We start from the raw sequence: 24,394 nt of genomic DNA on the forward strand, positions 1-24,394 counted from the left end.
TCCAGTGGTCAGAAGTTCAGAGTCATTGTAAGAACTGCCTAACTCAGAGGAAGTCATCAACCTTGGGAGAAAATGTACAGCTGCACTGAATGCTCTGTTTCTGAGTGGATCAGTTTCTTGGAGCAAGAAAAGGCCCGTCATTGGCCTTCTCCTCTTATCTGTTCCTTAGGAGTGTGTGATCCTCAAAACCCGGAGCTCCAGGCCTCGGGGCAGGTGGTCAGGATGGTCCGAGAGCCCAGCGCCGCCCGTGTCTCCTGTTGACCCTGAATTAAGTTTCATTTAGGAGAGGCCACTACGGAGTCATGGGATCTCAGCCAAGGAAGGGAGCCCGGAAGCCACCCGTCAGTGCAGCACCTCAGGGAGAAAGGCATCTGGTCTCCGCTCGTGGGATTCCTGCCACAGTCCTGGGTGGCTCTGGCCCGGGCATTCGTGCCCTTGACCCTGAGTTCACCAGCAAGGGCGTGGCCACCGCAGGGATGCTGGGGTCTGGCCAGGTGCCCTGGCTCTCACTGCCCTACACCGTTCAGGGCGTGAATGACATGGACTTGGCAGCATCCTGACCTGGGACGAGGAGGACTGTCACTCAGCCCCAGGCCCCGACACCCCGCGCCTTGCTCCCGCAGCTGCGGCTGCGGCCCTGGCCCGTCTCACCCCACACCTGTTTGCTGGCCTGCTTCTGCCCCACGGCCCAGTTTGCAAGCAGGCTTTCAAGGCCTGGGCCTGGGGGCGGAATCAGCACGGGAGGCATTTACTTCAGATCACACAGGAGGGTGAAACGTGGTTCAAAGAACTCCTTTTGTAGATGGTTTGTACAAAATGCCTTAAGAGGCTGACCTTCCACATCCTCTGAATGTGTCTGATTCATGCAAGTAAGGGGACAGGGCCGGGGTCACCCCTGGCTGCTGCCCACGTGGGCCCTGTGGACAGGGAGTGTCCTGTCAGCCTCCTTGCTGCCGTCTTCCCCCTCCCCACCCCGGAGTAGGGTTGGGGACGCTTGGCGGGGCTGAGAAGGACGGAGGGTGGCCTTGGGACAGGTGTTCTATCCTTGCCTTTTAAAAAAAAATCCCTACCGCTTCAGTATGAAATTCAACATTGGAAGGATGGAGACAGAAGCACGTGATACCAAATCGAAGCGTGGGGATCCACCATCTCGTCGAGAAAGATAGGGAGAGGCGGAGCCGGCGTAAATGTCCTAATGCGCCCTCTGTACTCACAGCAGAGCCCACATTCTGTGCCCCCCCCGCGCCCCGCCCCAGGCAGAGAGACATCAAGCCAGTAGGACGGGCACTGGACCAGGAACCCCAGGACTGTTCAGGTCCTCCTCCAAGTGGGCCAATCACTGATGCTCCCTGGGCCTCAGCACCTCATGAGTGAAATAAAGGGCTTCTAGAAAGACATTTAAGGTCCCTTTCAACTATAAGAGTTTTCCATTTGCATTTGACCCTGTGGAGAAGTGGGTATGTGCTCTCCTGTTAATTTACCCAAGGAAACTGAACTTGAACAAAGACGACACTAAGACCACCCTGCCCTTGTCTGCCCCAGGGCTATCATCACTCCCGGAAGTAAGGGGACACGGAAGAAGGTCATGATCGCAGAGCAGCTGTGTGGCTCGTAGGAGAGGACGGAAGTGCAACTCCCCGCTGAGGCACCAACGCCACCAACAAGAGCACAACAATAGCAATAACAGTAAAAAGCATAACACTGACCACTTACTGAGTGTTTAAAGTGCGCCGGGCTCTACGTAAATACCCGACGAAAGCATATCTCAATCCCTGTGATGAGTTCGTGAGGCAGTGAGGGTAAATACCGCACGCCAGGCATCCGGTGCTTTGTGCATGTGAACTCATTTCATCCTCGCAACTCTCCCGTGAGCTGGGTACCATCATTACCGTGCCCGTTTTACAGATGGGGAACAGCGGTGCAGAGGACTGAAGTAATTCTTGCAAGGTCACCTAATTGGGAAGTGGCCAGCCAGGGATTTGAATTCCCATTATTTATATCCACATAGATCTTAGCGTTAATCTGTGGATCCAGATTCTGCTCTCCTCATGAACTGCATTCTGGGGGTTCCCATGTTTTTTTCTGATTCCCTTATGACGATGAGGTGGGAGGAACAGCTCCATCCCGACTGATGGGATGGAGGGACGGAAGAACTGGCATTCCGCTTTGACTTCTGCAGACCACTGAGCACTCCCGTGAACGACCAGGGAGAAAGTTTGAAAAATAAGAGAAGTTCCTTATAGACTCTCTAAGGCGTCTCCGCCCACGGCCCTCCCGGCAAGGCGTGAAAGTATCAAATGAGGAAATCGGGAAGGGATTCTGGAATAAGAATAACAAGATCTCCTCTCCCTTCCACCTGAACTGGCCACCCGTAATTTTGCACTCATTCAATTTTAAAGTCACGCCTTGTAATTTGTGGAAAATCATATTAAACAGAGCCACGTCTGGGCAATGGCTTCTCCCATTTGGCAATACGTGGTGGCTCAGAAAGCCCAATCACACAGCAGAAATATTACCAAAAAAAGAAAGCGGGGCCTCTTAATCGGGGGGCAGAGTGGGAGGCTCTGGGACATCTCTGCTGGCTTCCTGAGAATGTTAGGCGTTAATCCCTGAGAGCCGCAGAATTACAGCCTATTAGAGTTAGGGCCACCTTGTTAATGACTTTCATGATCGGTGAGGGCCTGGGACTCATGGGCCTGCCACCACCTGAGTGAGCACAGCAGGCAGGACCCCCAGGACCTCGCCACGCACCTCGTGGGTGGCTAGTGGTACGGGTTAAATGAACCAACAGTATCAGTCATTCCTGAAATGTGAGCCATAATTATTTTGTTTCTGCCTTTAGTAAACGTGAGAACCAGGCAACGTCCTCGTCATTCTGCGGTGGCCCCGGCTCCGATAACAACCCAGGTATAGACCCGATCACAGACATACGCTGCAGTTTCAAACCTGGGCGGGGGAAAGATCTGCACATTTCAAAAGCTGCTGCATTCATCCCAAAGATCCCAGCCCCGCTGGATGACCAACAGAAACACGGCTTAAAACTCAGGCAACGATGGTTGTCCCACATAGCAGGCAATTTACAGCAAAGTACGGATGAAGATTAACAGACCCTGAGAGGAGCAATGCAAATAAACTACTTAATGGGCAGAAACGCCAAGTCGAGCCCTTGAGCTCGTGCTGACTTTTACAGATATTTTAATAACTTTATCATTATATAATTTGCCATCTTATATGGACAGAGAGATGCACTAATGGAGCATGCATGAGTGGCCGCAACAGTGAGATAACCCCAGGAGACGTAATAAGACAATCACGTTCTCTTCCTTGTATGACCTACAACTCCAAGAAGCGCAATCACTAGTCGGATTATTTCTTCCTCCCTTTTTACCCCGAGATCTTCTTTTGAAACCTCCCAAGCAAGTGTATGTGTGTAGCCCTTCCCAAGATGCATAGCATAAGCTCTCTCGGTCTTGATCCGGCCTTGGGATGATCAGGTTGAGCACATAAAGCTATAGGGCAAAGAGGACTTCTTCTGCAGCAGGAACCAGCAAGTTACGGATCTGGGAAACTTCACTGCCCCAGATGGGTGAGCTGCTGACACCCAGAGTAGTGCTGACTCACCTGGGCCCCTCAGTTCCTCACACGCCTTCCCTAGGGACGCTCTGCTCTTACGACACCTGGGTGGTCACACCCAGACGCCAAGGCAGAAGGACCATAGCGCATCCTCCTTCATGCTCCCAGAAGGACCCAGATCTTGTTAGCCAGACCTGATAACATCAACTTGTGGAGGCTCAGATCCAGTGACACTGGGTGGAAGGACACGTGGTGTGCAGAAATAAGCCCTATTTCAGTCCGTACTGGCGAGTGTTTTAATGCTCAGGTTTCCCGAGCTGTTAAGTGACCTGAGATGCACAGATCAGAGTCCCCCACTATCTCCTCCACCCTCTTGTTCACGCTTCCTCCAGGTGGGAAAGCAGGGGGTCCTGTCTTAAGAAGGAGAATCAACTTTACAAAAGCGACAGTTAACTCTTGCTACTGATTGCAACTGGAGGATGTTTTGACAATCTTGAAATGATACTTGGAATGTTCTTATCCCCAGACCTGACCCTTAGGTGGTGTGAAATCACGGTGGGCCCTTGAGCCTGAGTCTGGAGGAGACACTGTCTTTTCTGCCCAATGATTCTCTCTCCTACTTGTGGCTCATTCGGGGGCTTGGTGCCATGGTTCTGTTTTCCCTTGAGACATGCTCATTTCTTTTAAACAATAAATGTTATATTCCGTGCCATTTGGGAGAGGCTGAATTAGCTAACACTCAATCTGAAGACTTTCCATAGCTTGATAATCAACAATCAACTGGATAAGAAGGGGTACATTCCTTTTTTCCTCCCCCCTATCAATTGTCAGGAGTGCCCAAAGAAACAGAAAATAAACATGATTGGCCAATGTTTGTTTTTAGGGTGCATTCTATACTGGAGTTGTTTTTTTTAAATTATTATTATTTTGTTTTATTTACTGTGGCTGGTAACTGAATCTCTAGTATCAAAACATCAAATGTTCTGCCAGAAGGAGATTATGGAAGAAAAGTCTATGCTAGGAAACTGGGTTTGTCAGTGAAGACTTTATTTACAGGAGTTTTGCAATCCAGATCTTTAATCTCCATAACAATTGAGCTGTTCTAGGGCTTTGAAAGCAATTGTTCAATAATAAGAAGGCTCAGGTAGGGCTCCGTAGAGAATGGACTTGAGGACACGGGGAGGTTAAGCTGGGACGCTGTGAGAGAGTGGCATGGACATACATACGCTACCAAATGTAAAATAGATAGCTAGTGGGAAGCAGCCACGTAGCACAGGGAGATCAGCTCGGTGCTTTGTGACCACCTAGAGGGGTGGGATAGGGAGGGTGGGAGGGAGACGCAAGAGGGAGGAGACATGGGGATATATGTATATGTATAGCTGATTCACTTTGTTATACAGCAGAAACTAACACACCATTGTAAAGCAATTATACTCCAATAAAGATGTTAAAAAAAAAAAAAGGAAAGCTCAAGTAGGGCTAAAGCTTTGCAAGTAAAATGTGAAAATATAATACAAATATACACTGAGGTGGCTCTGAACAGTTGATAACCCCCCTGCCTCCCTACATTTTCCCCCTAAAAGTCAGGCTGCAGTGCTCCGAGGGTCAGAGGGAAGTAAGGGAAGATAGACGTACTTACAGTTCCTCAGCTTTATTTAAATCGTATGTGTTGAATTTTAAAGAGCCCTAAAATAACTGAATTACAGTGGGCCTGCATTTCTGTTCCATGATGTGAGGAAAAATAATGCAAATGAGGAAAACCAGCTCCGTTTGGAGAACTACAGCTGACAAGAAAACACAATGGGTCGTTTTCTCACCAGAGCCTTTTTTTTCCCCCTTATCGGCGTATATTGTTTGCCCCTCTCTTGGTACAAACTTTTGGTAAACTTTGATACCACTTCACGGCCGCAGTCAAAGTTTTGTTTTTAAATATCCAAATGTGAAAGGCTATCTTCGGGTGATTTGTAAATGTGGGATTATGAGATATGCAAAGTGAATCACCAGCCTTTCGCAATGGGTTTCTGGTCAACAGCGCCTCGCAATAAAGCCATCTTTAACAAGGCAGCTTGTTCAAAACAACAGTGATATGCTGAGCTCCAGGCGACCACATTCTTGAGTCCTTCCCAACTGGCTGGCTGTGGTCCCCGTGTCATCTTCTGTCCCTATGCTCACTCCCAGCCGCGATGTCGTGAGCTTTTGGGGGCCAGGGCCAGAGGCACCCAGGCCTCCTGCTTTTCACGGCTCCCATGACACAGGGGAGAATCCCTTTTCTCTATCACTGCTGGGCCCTCTGATTCCATCAGCATAGGTGTCTAGAAAATGTTAAGAAATATCTGATCTCATGTAGAAAAAAAAACATACATTCTCGTGGCTGGAAAATATAAGTACCATGATACTGAGTTCCGGTAAATGATGGCCTGAAGTGAGAGTAGCTGGAAGATGTGCTTGATTGTGCGTGGCATAAGACACTGAGTTCACAGTTACCTGCCCATCATATCTGTTCTGGGGGAGTGGACAAGGGAAAGTGATCTCTGGACTCACCGGATGCCCTGTATCCGTTCCACCTTGGTGTAATGGGTAGAATGGTGGCCCTGCAAAGAAAGGTATGTCCATGCTCCGACCCACGGAACTGTGAACGTGACCTGATTTGGAAAAAGGGTCTTTGCGGATGTAATTAAGTGAAGGATCTCAAGATGAGATCATCTGGGTTATCTAGAGGGCGCCTAATTCCAATCACAAGTGTCTTTAGAGAAGGAGCGGGAGGTGACACAGAGAAAGAGGCCATGTGAAGATGGAGGCGAGGATTGGCGTGGTGCAGCCACAAGCCAAGGGACACTAGGAGCCACCAGAGGTTGCAAGAGACAAGAAAGGATCCTTCCCTGGGAACTTCAAAGGGAGTATGGCACCTTGATTTTGGATCCCGGCCTCCAGAACTGGAAGAGAATAAATGTCTATTGTTTTAGGCCACCAAGTTTGTGGCAACTTGTTACAGCAATCACAGGAAACTAATAGACATGGTGTGGTGCTGCTGCTGATGAAAGCCCACAGTTGCTAAGTGTTACCCATGGGCTGGCTCCCATGCCCACTGCTTCACCTTTCACAGTGGTTCTAGGATCTCCAAGTATAATTATTACTCCCATTCTGCACATAGGGAAACTGAGGCTTTAAGAGGTTAAGTAACTTGCCAAAAGTCCTACAGTAATACGTGGTGGAGGCCGGTTTTGGGCCAAGGTGTTCTGCCTGTTGAGCCCTCATTCTTAGCCACCAGACTCTGCTATCTTTCTTGGACGAGAGATTTTCGGCTTAACCTTCCTGCTGTTGTACCACTGATAACAAGTAAGTGCTCCAACTACAGCTTTGTTAAAAGCTTATTCTTTTGAACAAAACCTTCGTGCATTTGTGAGTGTGCGTGTGAGTGTGTGTCTATTATCATTAGGTGTTGATAATAATAACTGAGTGTGTGCTGGCCCATAGATCACAAGAAGAAGGGAACGTTTCAGAAGGTATCAAATCCACGGAAGGAATATTTTATCATTAGGATCAAGTCCTAAAATGAACCCTTCATTCCTCTAATTAGCAAAGATGTCCACAGGCATTAACAACATGCTCCGGAAAGCATGGTCTGATCACCTTGAACGACATCCATGAAAACACTTGGTCTGAAAATGCGGTCCCACTAAAATGTGGTTTATGATTACTAGGGCGCTGACAGCTCACGAGGTTGGCGGCTCCTTTGAAGGGCTGGTTTATTAAGTACTTAGCCGAGAGGTGCTTGTAAATACATCACAGGCATCAGAGCAGCGCCGTTCAAGGGAGTTCTGTGCTGGTGACCGTGCCGTCCATAAATAGAGCACGGAGGAAACGTAAGGCTGGTCGCCACTCTGAGCACCGCTCCGTAAGTCACTCCAGGCAGCGGATGGGAAGCAAGGGCAGCTGACAGGCTGCAGCCACATCAGACTCAACAAAGGCCACAGGCGGATTAGGAAGCCAAGGCCCAGGCCCGAGGGCCTTTTTTAAAGGAAAAAAATGAAGACTTAGCTTTCTCCCCATCCTTCATCCCCATTTTTTAAATGTCCACGATGCAATTGATTAGCAGGGGCTTTTCAAGCTTTCCTTAAACTTTGTTTACGTGGCATCAGCCCAGAAGATGGAAAACAGTCACTGAGTTCTCAGTTCCTCTAGTTCTAATAACTGTAACCTTTCTGCCTGCTGGTGAGGAAGAAGGGGGATGCGGCTGCAGCGCCCACCAACCCGCTTACACCCCACGCGAAAGCTCTTCATTTTGAGTTCATTCCACTGTTTTTCCTCTCTTCCCTGCCCCCCTTCCTTCTTACATTTATTTATTTTTATTTATTCATGGGAACACCCGATTCAGGCTTGTTTTCCGTGTAAGATTCTGGTGTCGTAGACCTTGAAAGGCTCTCAAACTCTACTATACCTAGATAAGAGTTATTTTTAGATCACTCCCTTTTCATGTTCACAGCATGTCTTGTAGGCTGATTTCTAGCACCCTGAATATTTTGCTTTGTGTAACCATGACCATTTGTAGATTTTAGGCAGAAGAACGTCCGGTGTTTGACTGAGGGTAGCCTCTACCTCCAAGGTATTCCAACAGCTCCCGCCCCTGCCCTCCCACCCACTTTGTTTTTGAGCTTCCAGAATTGCTAGAAGAGAGAGGAAGGAGAGAGAGAGACAGAGAAAGAGGAAAGGGGAGGGAAGAGACGTTGTGCATTTTGATATTTTACACCTGAGGCTGGAAAGGGCATTTATCTCTCCTCCTGCAGAAAAGTGAAAAGGTTCTTTTTTTTGTTTTTTGTTTTCCTTCGTCAATCCAGCTGATAAAGATTGACATAAGTAACCTGGTACAGCTGAGATTCAGTGTCTCAAAAAGCTACACAGACAACAGGCACCAGAAAATGGTGTATCCGAAGTAACTTTAACTTGTAGGGTAACTCACTAGCAAAACAAAATCATTTGGAATACTAAAATTCAGGAGGCGATTTAAGAGCTCAAGGCCCCTCCGGACATACAGAAATCTTAGATCAAGGCACCCACACTCCTGCAGGCTGATCAGATGTTGCCGGAGTTTGGAGGGTAAGAAGGCCTCGGTCCCAGTGGACCCCACAAGCGAGACTCTTTCACACAAGAAGGCCAGGCAGTCACCCCAATAAAGTAAACAGAGTGGCTGGGAAGCTCTCTCGCTGCCCCCGCATCCTTCCTTCACTCGTGCTTAGAGAGTCATTATTCTGAGCTCAGTTTTCTTTTCTCCCCATCTTTAAAAACAAATGTACACATCTCCAAAGGAGGGAATTTATTCAGATGCCCACCACAGAGTCCAGCCCTAAAGCTATTATTATCAACACCTAATGATAATAGAACACAGTCTTTACAGGCCTGCCGGGTGAGTGACCAGCCCAGCACTGCTCCTGTCTCCCCTTTGGTGATTGGGATTTTACGTGACACTGGTCAGCCCTGTGTCTAATTGATCCTTGATCCAAGAGTGAGAGCCGGGGAGAAACTGCCACCCACCAGGACTGGCTTTGGAGCCAGAAAGGTCTGCGTCTGAGTCCAAGTCCTTCACTTCCAACCTTGGAGATCTGGGCAGCTGTTAACCTCTGAGGTTCAGTTTCTCTGTCTATGAACCACACCACAGGATTGTACGTATAACACAGTGTACACAAAAGGTCTGACTTGTTTCAAAATATGTCATAACTGTTCCAGTTAAAGAGTTAAACCTCGTGTCTCGATGTTGATGGCAACACACACAAGAACAAAACTCGGCCTCTTAGTTTCTCTGGATTTGACAGTTTTCTGCACCAGTAGATTTCACCCCGTCTCCATTTTCCCAGAATGGAGGGACTTATGTAGCTTAAATGTGATTCATCATTTTTGGTAAATCAGGAGTCAGATGCTTAAAATGACTTGCTCGGGTTGCCTGAAGCCATCTCTAAGGGGTAGGTATGGCTGCATCGGCAGCAGTGCCCTGTTGGTCTAGATCCTGCCCTGGTCCATCTTTGAAAAGGACATGTGTCAGTTTTCTTTCCCGTGACTGTAAAAGAATTCTAAAACTCGGCTGTAGAAGTTCATGATGATGTCCTGACTTACTTAAACGCGTAGCCACGACAAAATGGCTTTCTGTTCAGTTTTAAAGACCTGGTAAAGTAGGAAGTTGAAATTAACCTCAGCCCTCTTATAGCTGAAACCTCAACAAATAAACAGTGGTTTGGTGGCATGGCAACCTGGCCCCCTTTCCCATCTGCACCCTGCTTCAGATCATTTGAGATGTCTATTTTGAGTGATTCTCAAGCACATCTCATTCTAGATACATAGAGGCATTATTCTATATCTGTGATTTCGTACTGAAGGAGTTAAAGGGCCAGGCATGACCCTCTGATGAAATCCTAGCAAGACAGGGTGTATCAGCCTATCAACTCATGATCTCTCCGAGACCGTAACTGTCGACAACTCCGCCGGGCTGAATACATCCACACATTGGTACGGCACTGCTGTAAAACTGCTCTGACTACTTTGGGGAGGTTTTTCTTCCAACTACTGCTGCCATTTCAAAGCGAGCCATAAACACATGCTGAATTTTTATATAAAGCATCTTCTTAAATATAATACAGAAGCTCTAGCGCTAAGCTGGGGAAATAACCATTTTCCTGTCCATCAAGAACAAAATGAAGGTTCTGGCTGAAAGAGACTTTACTGTTACCCTTGTTAACTTTCTAACTTCAGGGAGAAAAAACTCCCAAGGGTCTACTCAAAACAGGACGAAGGTAAAAAAGCATCTTCTTATGGAAGAAAGAAAGAAAGAATAAGGAAAAGTAGATTTACATGAATATCTCCCAGATACTTATTTTTTAAAAGTTGTTCCTACAATTTTACAAGTGACACCCTGAACGGCAAATCATGTTTTGGAAGGAAAGAACGTCAGCGATGTAGTTAACACATTCTCTCGAGTAGCAACTAAGCCTCCAAGGCACTCTAAAAGCAAGTTATTATTACTTAGATGTTGCAGAAGTAAAAAGTTTTTAACAGGAACAAGAAACGGGGTTAAACCTGATACTCTGCTAAGCGTACAGTATTCCAAAGAGCTGAGGAATGCCCGTCCATGGCAATGCCTCCGCCTGAGAGATGCTGGCTGCTGAGGACAAGAATTCAGCACCCCACCCTGCCGTTTTCTTTTTGGTAAAGAGAGTGTATCTGACCAGGAGGGAAATCAGATCTGATTCACTCTTCACCAAAACTGAAACCAAGCCGAATTCATGGTGACGATTTCCACTTGCCCCCATGTGGTTACATTTTCCATTGCCTTTCAAAATGCTTACTATTTTTAGTTCCAATAGCAGTAGAAAAAGGCAAATCCCTTTATCAACCTAGTAGTAGAAATGGTCAGGTATGTCATGAGAGAATAAGAGAACAGAAGTCTCCTCTTAGATGTTACAAATGGAATCCTGAAGATGACACAAATGAATGTAAATGGCCCTAAACACAAGATCCAGCCATCCCCTGGAGAATTTTATTCTATTTAGAAGAAAAGTGGCATTTTCCCCTCAAGCCCATCTCTCTCACTTAATGCGCCATTTCATCTAATTTCTCATACACACTTGCATTTTGGAATTAAAAAAAACATCTATATGCATATTTTGAATAGTATGCAATGATTAAGCACCAGGACACCGATGGTTTCATGGGACCTCTTCTTAAATACACCTAAGATGAAACTGTAGATGAGAGGCAGCCCCCCCAAATCAAGCTGAGGTTTCTGTGGTCCACAAAAGGGCTACTCTACAGAGAGGCCACTTAACAGCTGTCTGCATAGTATCTTATGGGAGGAGTTCTCTGGGAATTTCCCCCGCAAATAAAAATAACTTCCCCCAGAATCATGACTGTGAGAGTGAATGGCATGGGCCATCGGGCTCTGAGAAAGAGGGTGGGCGTGCCTTTAAGAGCCCCACGTGTGCTAATCCCAAAAGAAACCTACGGGCTGGAAACCCTAAAGGACTTAGGATGCTTGCACATCTCACAATACAACTCAAACAGAGAAAACACCCGGGAAAGCTAATTTCTGCTGTCCCAGAAGGGCAAGGAGCATTCCCCTTGCTGGCCACCTGCCCTTTCCCCCAGATGTGTTGCTTATCTCTTCCTTTGAGTTAAACAAGCCTGACCCTTTGAGAAAGGAATCTTACTGTGACCCTACCATACACAGCTGTGTCCTGCACAGCACCGAGAAAACGACTGCCTTTCGGAAATTTGACATGGTATCACAGAGCAAATAATCATTGACGTCAGTGCTTTCTACAGTGTAAATGAACTCTGTGTATTATCTAATTTGGCACAGTGGGTTTTATGCAATTCTTGTATTTTACAGTGTTTTTGCAATTGCCGGCTAACCCCACGGTGGGAGGGGGGATAACCCGCCTTCTTTATTGATTGCAGGTTTATGAATTGCAGTGAATACCCTTGATGGGGTGGCGTCCAGACACTCCTCCTATTTCTTTACATTTGCCAAAGAACGTATATTAAATACAAACCCCTCAAGTAATCAGTAAGAACTTGAAACATCCTGACCTTCACCTGGCCTGATGTATGTGTATGTGTGTGTGTGTGTGTGTGTGTGTGTGTGTGTGTCTTCAAGCCAAGGAGGTAAGAAAATAACCTAGCCAAAGCTAAGGCTTAAAAAATTCGAGATGTGATCTACACAGTGATACATATCTGTCCATATCCTCTCTATACCCTCCCTAGCAGTGCCTTTCAATCTGGGGATCTTGTTACCACGCAGATCAGACTCAGTGGGTCTGGGGCGGGCCGAAGACTCTGCCGTTAACAAGCTGCCAGGCTGCTGGTCCGGGGACCAGCCGTTTCTGAGTGTGGACGAGGAGCCACAACTGGCCTGGGTGGGTTCCGCCCAAGGGTGAGGCGGGAAGCAGGCTCTGTCCGTCCGGGTACTTACCCTGCATCTGACTCTGAGGCTGAGGGTTAAAGGCAGTGGAGTGGTTCAAGGAGGCCCGAGGGTTGGGTGTAGGGGCCGGATGGTGTGGGCTGACCCTCATGGCCGTGCGCCGCAGCTGCTCCAGTTCACTGAGCCGCTCGGAAAAGGACAAGCTCCCGGGCTTGGTCTGATCATCTAGTTTCTGACGATGTCCTATTGCGGGGAGGGGGTGGGGAGGGGAGAGGGAGGCAAGAGATCAGAAAAGGTACCGTGGATTTGCTAAAACTCGGGCTTTTCTCGTCTTTCCCCTCCCTCTCCCCTCACCCCTGGCGTGGATCTGCTGGAGATCTGCAGATTTAGCTGCTCCCGGGGTCAGGGTGGGGGGGGTGGGATTCGGGGCCGCTGTCCCCACGGCAGACCGGGGCCCCTTCTGTCACACTGGCTGCTGGGCGCTCCGCCCGGACTGGGCCCCGGCACCCACCCCAACCCTCTGTGCCCATCTCCACCGGGCGGGATGCGGTGGGCACGCGGGGCTTGGTGGCGGTGGTGATGGCGGCAAGGAGAGAAGGGGCATTCGCTGTTGGCACTTGGCCAGGAAAGGAGCCCTGCCAGTGGCATCGGAACAGCTGCCCCAGCTGCATACCCAACCCCGGGCAAGTTTCAGAGGCAGCAATGTGGGCCCTGGAGCTTAGAGGCACGCCCCTTCTAACAGGAAGCGAGGTGTGGCTGCAAGCCCACAGCCCTGGGAGGTCAGATTTCCTGTTAAGTGCAGGGCACGGGTGGCCCCTCTCCTCGCTAGCAAGCTTTGCATGAGCATCCTTTCTTCCCTGAAGCCGACTTCCCCAGCTTCGGCCTTGTCCAGTCCAAGACTCCCAGCAGGCCGGGCCCACTGGAGCCCAAAGGGAGCCGCCAGCAGGTTGGCCGAGCTTCCCCAGGGGGCTCAGGGATCCGGGGTGGAGAGTCGGGCCCCTCAGCATCTGTAGACACAGCAAGTGTCCTCGCCTCGCTCCTGGTCTAAACTGCTGTCACCAGGCTGCAGCGGGCAGAGGCCATTCACTCAAGAAGGGCCAGGGGGGTTGGGCCTTAATCCTTCATCAAAATGTCTTTACACCAGAGACTCAGGCTTGTCAAGCAGAGCTGAGGCTCCCAGGTACTGATGTAGCCACGGGTTGGGGGTGGGGGGGGGCGGGGGGCGGTGGATTCATTCCTCTTTCAGAGAGGCTGCCCTCCTCCTCCTTACTTTGAACCAGGATGGTTCGAAGAGTCACTGATCAATTTCACAAAACCCTCGCAGGATTGTCAAGTGCCCTGAAACCAAGATTGGAGAAGCAGTCTCCTTGCTGCCACGCTCGAGTGCCCTTTCGCACACCCGACCCAGTCCTCAGTGAGGAAGAAGATCCCTTAATTCCACGCCCCCCAGCCCGGCGTGGGGGTCGGGGTGGGAGACGTATATTTTAGCCCAGCTCCCGCTGCTACGATTATAAAATTAAAATTTATAACTTGTATTATGGTTCCAAATCTCTGTGGTTTGCCGTTTCTTCCTGCTGCCAGGCCCCATGGCACAGTTGACACTGTCTCAAATTCCAGACCAGAAAAAGGACGCACTATATTGCAGTGATTTTATCATGAACAAGACCTGTTTTGGCTCCGAGATGAGGAAAAATACTTAAGCATAATATTTGTGCAACGCTCCCTCTTTTCATGTGTCACCAAGGCAAATCTGGACTCTGATTCAGCCCCACAGCCCACAGTACTCAGTCTGAACACAAGGCAGCCTGAGTCACGCAGGTCCAGCACACATGCGAGAGGCCTCTCACCCGCTGAGTATTTTAAGCACCGGCCTTGTGGGCGAAAGGCCATGGGGCCGGGTCCCGGAACAACCCCTGTCGTCCCTTTCCCTCAGAAGTACGAAAACATCTTTTTCTAGAACATTCTATCTCAGTCCACCATGGACTCATCTGTGGTCCCTGGATGGAGCTTCCCTTGACTCCTCCTTCCTCTCATCTCTGTGATACATTCTCGGCTTCCTGATGGTCAGACTGAAAAAATCTGAAGTTTTCCTGTAGAAGAGCAAACAATGCCAACTCAAAAGCCATCCCAGGCATAATAATTCAGCCTTTTAAATGCCTACCATGACCTGGTGTTAGGGGTCAAGCAGGGAAGAAGGCAGGACAAATGATTCTGGAAAGTTCTACCTCCTCAGAAAGAATGCCGGTTGGCAAAGTTTTGGAGTCTCCGGCCAGCCTTTGAAGAGAGGCCTTCAATTGTGTCTGCCTCAGTCACCAATCTTGGGTGCCATCACGTGCCACCAAGAAACCAAACGGGAATAAGTCATTTCAGGTAAGCCACTACTGCAGCCAGGAACAACGTGAGATTACCTTTTTTTTAATGAGACCCCTCTCACTGCCCTATGCTTAAAAAAAAATAAAAATAAAAGAAAGTTCTCAACACGTGAGCAACTTCTGCACCAGCTGACACCTGCCAAAACCGTAGTCATTTACAGAGATTAACTGATGACTGTCTGCTTTACTAGGAATGTTCGGGCATAGCTCTCAGAGAAAACAATTCTTCACTCTAAGCTATTTCTTAAGCCCTGAGAGTTGCAGGGCTGAGTTTAATGCTGGAGGAGGGGATGAGAGTTCATCTCACACCCTCCCCATGCTGTGATCCACAGAGTAAGTAAGAGCGTTACTGCCCTCCCAAGGAACCCTGAGCCCCTTCCTCACTACTAGTGCCAGAGAGCTGTAACACCAAGGCACGGGGGAAATAAAAAGCATTATCATATTAAAGGTGTGGTTCTGATGTGTTTATAAGCTAGATCAAAGGAAGACCTAATTCCTCTTTTCTGAAACCATCAGATTTCGTGTGCCAAAGAGCAATGTTTTGCGTGAAACGTAGAAGCTTCTGATATAAACTTTCAAGCTGGGGGAAATGAATGCGTTATGTCTCCAGTTTCCTGTATCTGTGTGCAGTGAAAATGTCAGTTTGCCCCCTGAATTTTAAATACAGGGGTATGGAAAATGTCCACTATCAAATTCACTTTTCTTCTTCCTTACCGACTACTGGGCCTCAGAGGGCAATAGGGAATTCAACCCCGGTGGTAGAATTACGCAATGAAGCCTCAAACACGTGCATGTTGGCAGCCTGGCTTTTTGAACACGTTGGAAGTCAGCTGTGTATGTCTACGTGGTGGTCCTGAAAATAGTGGCTACCTCAAGATTTCATACTGGGACATCTTACTGAATCTTTAGCAGAGTTGAAAGAGATCCTAAACTATGTTTCTCTATTACTATTTCCACATTTTCCAAAAAGTACTTGATTAGAATTTTATATATATGCAAAACTATACGAAGCCAAAAGAACAAAAAAAGAATAAAAACAAACTAATCCCATCTGCTAAATTTTACGTCTTCATTCCAAAGACATATGTCCTGCCGTCTTCTGGAATGGGTGCCCAAGGGGTATCCCTAAACGTTAGGATATTTGTGATGGATAACGAGACCAGCTTTCAGTTTTCTGCTATAAAAACTAGGCTGAGTAGGTATGCATATTTCACTGACAAATGAAGTACCTTTTCCGAAAAAACATTGTTGATCTGTGGCTGTAAGTAACTGAAATACAACACAGATCATCCTTGAATTACAATTGGGTAATGTCCCAATAAATCCGTCCTCAATTGAAAATATCATAGGCTGAAAATACATTTAAAATACTTAACCCACCGAACAAATTAGCTTAGCCTGGCCTACCTTAAACGTTCTCAGCACACTTACGTTAGCCTACAGTTGGGCAAAATCATCCAACACAAAGCCTATTTTGTAATCAAGTGTTGACCATCTCAAGTCATTTATTGAATACGGTACTGAAAGTGAAAGACAGAACTGTCGTCTGAGCACAGAATGGTTAAGTGTATCAGTTGTTGATCCTTGAGATGGCATGGCTGATCACACAAGCATCACACCACACATCAACGGCCCGGGAAAAGAGCAAAGTTCACAATTTGAAATGTGGTTTCTACCGAATATGTGTCGCTTTCACGCCATCATAAAGTCGAAAAATTGTACGTAGAACCATCCTAAGTCAGGGACTATCTGTATATGATTTTCTATGAAAGAAAACAGATGAGGCTAAGTTGTTACCTTTTCTTGGCAAGTTCTGGGTAGAGAGAATCATTTCCTGACAAAATGCTTGTCCATGTTTCTGATATGAGTTTACTAGTTTTCTTGAAAGATTCTCCGCAGAAATATTAGAAAAGGCATATACTCAAAGCATTGTCATGAGGAGCAGTTGAAAAAAATTGATGCAAAATGATGAGACCAAAAGGATATCTATCTATATGTGTGTGTATATAGATCTCTATCTCCTTCCTTCCATCCATCTATCTCACTGTGATTCTTCCAAAAGGATATAGGTTTTTCAAAAGATGTTTGCCAATCAACCTGATACTAACGACATATATCCGGGTATAAGAACATTGACATTTCCTTCTTTAACTTGCTATTCTTTATGACTAGGGAAAAGAAACCAACACGTGTAGAGAACAGCTCACTTTTCCTGGTTTAACACTCTACCCAGGGGTAGAGTGCTCTGGGGTCATCAAAGTCATTAGGACTTTAAAGCACTGGTACTGAACATGGATGTGATCCTTCCTCAAAGTACCTTGCAGGCGGTGAAATAAAGCTTCCTAGGACTTCCCTGGTGGCGCAGTGGTTAAGAATCTGCCTGCCAGTGCAGGGGACACGGGTTCGAGCCCTGGTCTGGGAGGATCCCACATGCTGCGGAGCAACTAAGCCCGTGTGACGCAACTACTGAGCCTGTGCTCTACAGCCCGCGAGCCACAACTACTGAGCCCACGTGCCACAAGTAGTTAAGCCCATGCGCCTAGAGCCCATGTGCCGCAGCAAGAGAAGCCACCGCAGTGAGAAGCCTGCGCACCACTATGAAGAGTAGCCCCCACTAGCCGCAACTAGAGAAAGCCTGCACGCAGCAACGAAGACCCAACACATCGAAAAATAAATTTAAAATAAATAAATTTATTTTGTAAAAAAACCTTCCTAACTGCAAACCTATCCATCTGCTGGCTAATTAAATGTTGGGAAATACGGTCTCATATTATATATTGTGTATAGATGATATCTACATAGATTTATACATATAATTGTATACATAGATTATATATAGATTGTATATACCTTATATACACAATATGTAATGTGATATAAAATATATACTGATATATGTAACTATATTAGAATACATATTATAATACATGTTTCTATATCATCCAACTTTACATGTACACAGGTAGCCTAACTTTCCCCCCCCTCTATCTCCTCTCGTATCGTTAAGCTTAGAAAACAGCACAAGGTTGGAGTCCTTCTGAACTGAAGAAGGGCTGGAGAAATTAGCCTCGTTTTTTCTTTTTTCTTTTTTTTTTTTTTTTTGCGGTATGCGAGCCTCTCACTGTTGTGGCCTCTCCCGTTGCGGAGCACAGGCTCCGGACGCGCAGGCTCAGCGGCCGTGGCTCACGGGCCCAGCCGCTCCGCGGCATGCGGGATCTTCCCGGACCGGGGCACGAACCCGCGTCCCCTGCATCGGCAGGCGGACTCTCAACCACTGCGCCACCAGGGAAGCCCTAGCCTCGTTTTTTAACCCATACGTGGGAGTGAAGTTCAGAGAAGTTATGTCATTTTCCCAATCTCACACAGCCAACTAGAGAAAGAGGGCAGGTCTGAAAACACACCCACTCCCTCAACCTTCCCCCACCACCTCATGCTCCGTGCACCTAGAAATACCCATTTCCACGACTCCCACGTAACAGAGAGGAGAGGCGCACAATGTCCCGTGGTTGTCCATCACAGGGAACCCGGGCACTTGCATGATTTGCACACTCTGCCTTTACAGTCCCGCTTCTGTTCCCGGCTCGTCCTTAGGACAGAAGAGAGCCAGAGTCGTGGGGTGACCCCTGGCAGAGAGCTGGGTCTCACACGTCTGCAAGGGCATCCGAATCACCCGGATGTCCTGGCAGGGCTGGGATGGGGCCAGTGAGTTCAGAATAAGGTCCCGGTGATGCTGAGGCTGCTGGTCCAGACACCACCCTGGGAGCATGGGAGTGAGCGCCAGCGATTCGTCCCTGTGGTGCACATACTTCCAACATGCTTCTCATCTGCCGGGCTTGGAAATTAAAACACCAAATATACCAGAACTGTGTTTAGACTAAGTGCCCATGGACGCGGAGTGATGGCCTTGTTTTGGTGATAACTATTTTGTGGCCTTTAAAAAAAGTTTTTAAATTCTTCAGTGTGCTGTACAGAGTGGCTGAAAATGCCAAAACTCTGCCCGCAGAGAGGTGGGTTGTGACTGTCTCTCTCCCACCGTCCCCGAGATGACTCCCTGAGTCGCTGTTGCAATAATCAGGTGGGTCTGCAAGGGGAACCCAGCATTCTCAGGCAGGAAGCAACTTCCGCCCTCCCGTCTAAGGAAAGACTTTGGGGAACAGCAGAAAAGGGTTACTTGGACGCTATGAGTCCATTCCAGAAATGCAGTGGCTGAGATCTCTGAGCCCCCGCAAGGATGGGGGTGCTAATGCAGATGCTATAATCCTTCTCTCCCTGAGAGATACAGCATGGCACCAGGGAAATGGGACTGCCAGTCTGGATGTTAATAACCCTCCATCGTAAATCTGCTTTTCCACCCAACTTTCCTGCGGACAAGAGCAAGCCTCTTCAGCCTCCTTATCTGCAAGCCTGGAATTAAAGGACTAAGACGGATGACCGTGAGGGCCTCTAAAAGCGTTCGTGTCAATTACATCTGCGGAGATTCTACTCAACTGGTTCCTGTCAGACGACTCCAAGCGGGAGCTTTCTTGAACAACTTCATGTGACATTAGGACTTTCAGAGTTCTCTTTCTTTTTTTTAGGCAAATACCTGGCCTTTGGGAGCCATTAGACTGGTCTTCAGAGCTCTGTCTTGAACCCGGGATTCTCCCCGGCCTGCCCGACCCTTGGGTGTGCTGGTGGCTGGCAGCTTCGTACAAGGTATCCTGAGAATTCACTCTCCCTCTGCCCCCTGCTCTTTCATCCGTGGCCCTTTGAACAGTTACTAATGACCTTGGACATCAGTTTTCCCAGATCCTTCCCTCTCTCCCCTCAAGCCTCCACTGAGCCTTTCCTGGTACCCACTGGCTAAGACACCCCATTCTGGTTTTGCCCCTTCCCCATAATGGCCCAAAGGCTGCATCCAGAGGGAGTGGGCCGTTAAACTCAGCTTCAAACCTGCTAGCAGGTTGTCAGGGGCTGCAGCTGGGAAGAAAACCACTCTGCTGAATCTTAATCCAGGGTCTCATTTTCCTGCATCTCTTATTGGTTAGAAAATAATGATACTCTCTGGTTCCCTGCCCACCCCTTCCCGTCAGCGGCCAGAGGAACGTAAGGCTGAGATTAGTGTTTGTCAACCTACCTGTGCAATTGTCCACCCGCCCTCACCCATGCGCCCTGTGCAGGGCTTCTGTCCCCCTCACTCATGCTCCTTCTAAACCACACCAAGCCTGTGGGGAAAATCCACTAGGATGCCACCACTTCCTAGGCCGTACATTTCTACTGACTGAGGGATTCTGCAGACGTGATGCTTTACCCCAGAAGAATCACCAGCAGGGATGGCGATGCCTTTGGCTGAGAAGAGCTTTGGTTCTCTTGCAGGTGGCGACAGGTAAGTGAGTGACCCCTGAGTCTACCTGTGCATGGGGCTTCCCTATCCTGGGTCTTCCCAAACCGTGGTCCTGCACTGCCCCCTCACATGGCATGAAGCACACATTTTAGAGGTCAGGCTGGCATTTTGCTAAGCGTGCTTTCTAGACTAGAAGGCTAGAAATTCCCTACTTTGCTCCAGTCACACTGGCCATCTTGCTACTGCTCCTATATGCCTGCCTCAGGGCCTTTGCACTTGCTGTTTCCTCGGCCCAGAACACTTATTCTCCAGATACCTGTGGACCAGATCGCTCCTATTTTTTTCCAGTCTTCGCTTAAATTTCATCTTCTCCCTGAGAAATTCCTGAACACCCTAGTTTAAGTTGCAAACCCTCTCCAACCTGGCCAACCCCTGACCCTTTACCTTGGGTTTTCTCCATACCATTTATTAATGTTACTTACAGTCTGTCTAGGCCCACTGGGCTGCAAGCTCCATGAAGGTGGGATGTTGTCTCTTTTCTCCACAGCTGTATCCCCAGTGTATGGGAGAGTACCTGGCACACCGTAGGCTCACTAAATGTTCACTGAATGACTGACTGACTGGTTGAACACTGGTGCCAACCAATTGTCCTCCATTAGATTGTAGGAAAGTAGAACTTATTTGGGGCAAAGGAAATGTGAACTAAAGTTTTCAGCTGAAATGACTCTGTAGAGGGCTCAGGAAAACTACTTGGGGAGGAAAAATATCATAACTGAACATAGAGAGTTTCACGGAGAATTGACTCATGAGAAGTTAAACCGTCCATAAAACTTGTCTTCTCTATTTTTTCCCCTTCATTACACAAAAAGATAAAAAAGAATGGATACAATAGTGTTAGTATTTATAGTAATGCTATATTTACAATAAATTGCAATGTATTTTTCATAGAACCCATATGATCTTGTGGGTTAATTTACTGTTTAGAGTTTCAAAATTCAAAGTAGTGATTATAATAATAAACGTATCAGCAAGAACTTAAAAAAAAAAAAAAGAATGGATAAAAGGCCTTTCGTGCAGAGCTGAGTGTAGCACCCCTGTATAAGCAAGGCACTGCTACAGCTTCCTTGTGTTTCTGGAGAAAGTGTCCCCCCCCCCCAACACACACACGTAGCATCCCATGTCCCTCTAGACACGGGCTAAGACATAACTGCTAGAGCAAAGCACGAAAGGAAAGGTGTAGAAAACCAACGTGGAGAGCAAAGCAGCGGGCTGGGGCTAGAGCGAGAACAACAACTAACCCAGACTTTAGGCCAACACAGGGCAGGCCCCCTCCATCCCTCCCTGAACCTTGCCCTCAAAATTCATGGGACAAAAACAGAAACAAAACTGTATTTCCTGAAGTTCCAGGCTCACAGTAACAGGCAGTGGAGTTTTGAGCTCATATGCATGAGCTTTTGGAGACCTGGGCCTCCCTAAAAGCAGAGGAGTCAGGATCTGTGGTCATCGGTCACCACGGGTTACCTCTTGTTTCTGTCTGGTGACTAAGGAGGTCATGGTAGCTTAGAGCAGAGAGCCCTCCTGGTTTCTTTTGCTCCTGACCAGAGGCAGCCCTCTGGGGGGCCGCGGAGGCAATCTCCGTGGAAGGGTGCAGACAGCTCACAAGTTCCGGATTCATTCTCCTCTATAAGCTTGTGATTCCAAGTACTGTCAGCCCGTCCTCGGTGAAGAGACTCTCTCAAGAAAACCCTGGTAGAGGGTAACAGAAAGTAACCCCAGAGTGGTAACTGTTGGTCATGTGATCCATTTATCCGAACGGTCCCTGCTCCCCAAGGACAGGCTCTGTGAATGGGAGGTGACTTCGGAAGGGTACGTTCTGGTGGTGAGGCAGGGGTCAAATTGAGATGAAATACTCCCTGAGGCTTTGACCTGGTTGTGGAGTCCAGGTCCCCAGCAGTGCTAGCTCTGGGAGGACAGGCAAGGCCTGGGGGAAGAGGCCACAGGCTGCACCGGGCTGCCTGGGCGTTCCTGGTCTCCCCACCAGGCGTTCTGACACCCCTGCGGGTCTCCACTCCCCTCCTGTACCCGCACACACCACGCATAAAAGCCAGGGGCCCCGAGCCTGTTCAGAGAGGGCTGCGGTAAACCGAGGGCCCTCTGGAGGTTGGGTGGTGCCCCAATCAATGCTGGGTGAATGAACGAGTGATGAATGAATGCGTAAGTGAATGAACACCCCCTTCCTGAGCTAGACTTACCCTGGGATGCACATCTAGCAGTGGGCGGGATGGTCCATTTCTCTTTGTTTTTAACAAAGGGTAAGGAAAGTTCCCTCCCATTCCTAAAAGCCCTCCTGTTGGTCCCTGGGGGAGCAGTATCTGATTCCCATCTCCTCTCATGTCACAAATGCCCACTGAATTCTGGGCTGGCCTCGTGGCAGCAGGAGACCAAGGGGCCAGCCGAAGTCCTAACCCAAGTCCTTTAATAGATGGCGAAGCAGGCTTTGGCTGGTACAAAAGGACAGTGGCCCTCTGGCCACTCACAGCTCTTGAGCACTTGCTAGTAAGAAAGCCAAGGGTGACCAGTGGTTGTTTTTAACAGGCCATTATCCCTACCTCACACCATCCAGAGAAGAAGCGGGCAGATTGTTTTAGGGATGATAGCCTCACTCAGGCTAACTTTTATCCACTGTCCACAGCTGAGTAGGAGCGTTTGTGGGGCAGAGGTCCTCCCCCCTCAGTTACTTGAAGGGGCGGTGGCTCTTTGTCTGGGACTCCCAAAGAGTCACAGCACGGTGATGAAAATGTTGGTCCCAACGCTTGCCACGTAACGTTGGGAGGGAAAGTTCCATTTATTCCAAGACACAAGTGCCCCCTATTCACCCTGATGAGCGCATCTGAGTCTGGAGTGAAGGACAAAAAGGCTGTCAGAACTTCCCTCCAAAACACTGGCACCATTCTGCCATCCCAATCCTTTCCAGATTGGAAAGCAACAGGCCTTCCTCCTTCTGTCTTTACCTTGGGACTCTGCCTCTGGAAGGCTGGCACGGTAGGCTCAGCCTCCCCGCTCTGCTATGAATGCAACGGGACCAGTGTTTTGAACTTTCTCTCCTCTTCACACTGTCAACAGTCCCTCTTCTGTACGAACACTCTGCTGTGTGAAAGTATAACCTCCACTGGGTGAGGGCGCCCTTGTAAACTGCAGGTCTTGCTTTGTCTTTTCCCAGCCCGAGGGCCACCCCCACTCCCTTCCCTGTCTCTTCCCCACCCCACCCCCACTTTTATTCTTTTTTTTAAACCACTTCTGCTTCCTTCATTTTCTTTGCAGCTGCGGCCCAAAGATATAGGAAAGCTACTGTATAGGATTTGGAAAGCAGGGCCTCCGAGAGCTTTCCAAGCTCCGTACAAGCCGGTTATTCTCTGGCTTGTTTTCTTTGGCTTAAGGTTAGTAACACAGAATGAGTCAAACAGTATTAACTTTCAATAGGGAAGTGGTGTGGTCAACCCAAGCTGTTTGCGGCTAGATTGTGAAGATAGGTAAGTGAGGCAGGTAGTGAAGAACTGCTCATAAGCCTGCGGGGAGGCAAAGGGGAGAGGCAGCCTCACTCAGAAACATCCAGCAATGAGGTCAACAGGACTCAGCCCATCTTTCTTAAGTTGGCTGAGGAATGAGCACTGAGGTCTCCGGCTGGCCAGCTTCCGGAATTTGGCCAGGTTGGGGCTCTGCAGCTTGCACAGTTGAGCACTTTGTGGGTATAAGGATGACTTCCCCCCCCCGTCCTTTCTTTCCCTTCTTTCCTTCCTTCCTTTCCTCCCTCCCTTCCTTCCCTCTTTCTTTCAAATGATGCCAAAGTCATGGGAAATCTAGTTAGGATAATTAGCTCTCCTTATGGCATGTCACTCTGGGTGGACCTTTATCCATTTCTTCCCCCTGTTTGGGGTGTGAGTAACTGTGCCTTCCCTCCTCCCTCCACCTGGCCCTTGCCCATCTTCTTAGCCCTAGATCTGGTTCCCCAGGTGGATGGGCTGGCTGCAAAGCCGGGGCTCTCCTTCTCCGGGTTGGGTGATGCACTTGGCGGGGGTGGGGTGGTGGTGGAGGTGATGCAGTCACTCCTACAGACATCGAATCTTACTTTCAGAAGCTGATAAGGATCTTAAAACCATCAAATCCTCTCTCTCTTGTTCATCAGAGGAGGAGACGAGGCTGCTGAGCTTTGCAGAACCAGCC

The 24,394-nt window shown here is 48.4% G+C and overlaps 1 protein-coding gene across 1 annotated transcript in view; it reads right to left on the bottom strand.

Annotated features, from left to right (window-relative positions):
- The window catches only part of RUNX1 (RUNX family transcription factor 1), a 243,461-nt gene that overhangs the window by 25,720 nt on the left and 193,347 nt on the right, over positions 1 to 24,394 (bottom strand). The window contains exon 7 of the mRNA XM_065876105.1: positions 12,530 to 12,721. Coding sequence (XP_065732177.1) covers positions 12,530 to 12,721 — 192 coding nt within the window. The remainder of the gene's footprint in view (positions 1 to 12,529; positions 12,722 to 24,394) is intronic.

The sequence above is a fragment of the Phocoena phocoena genome, chromosome 4, assembly GCF_963924675.1.
Source record: "Phocoena phocoena chromosome 4, mPhoPho1.1, whole genome shotgun sequence".
In the NCBI taxonomy this organism is placed as follows: Eukaryota; Metazoa; Chordata; class Mammalia; order Artiodactyla; family Phocoenidae; genus Phocoena; species Phocoena phocoena.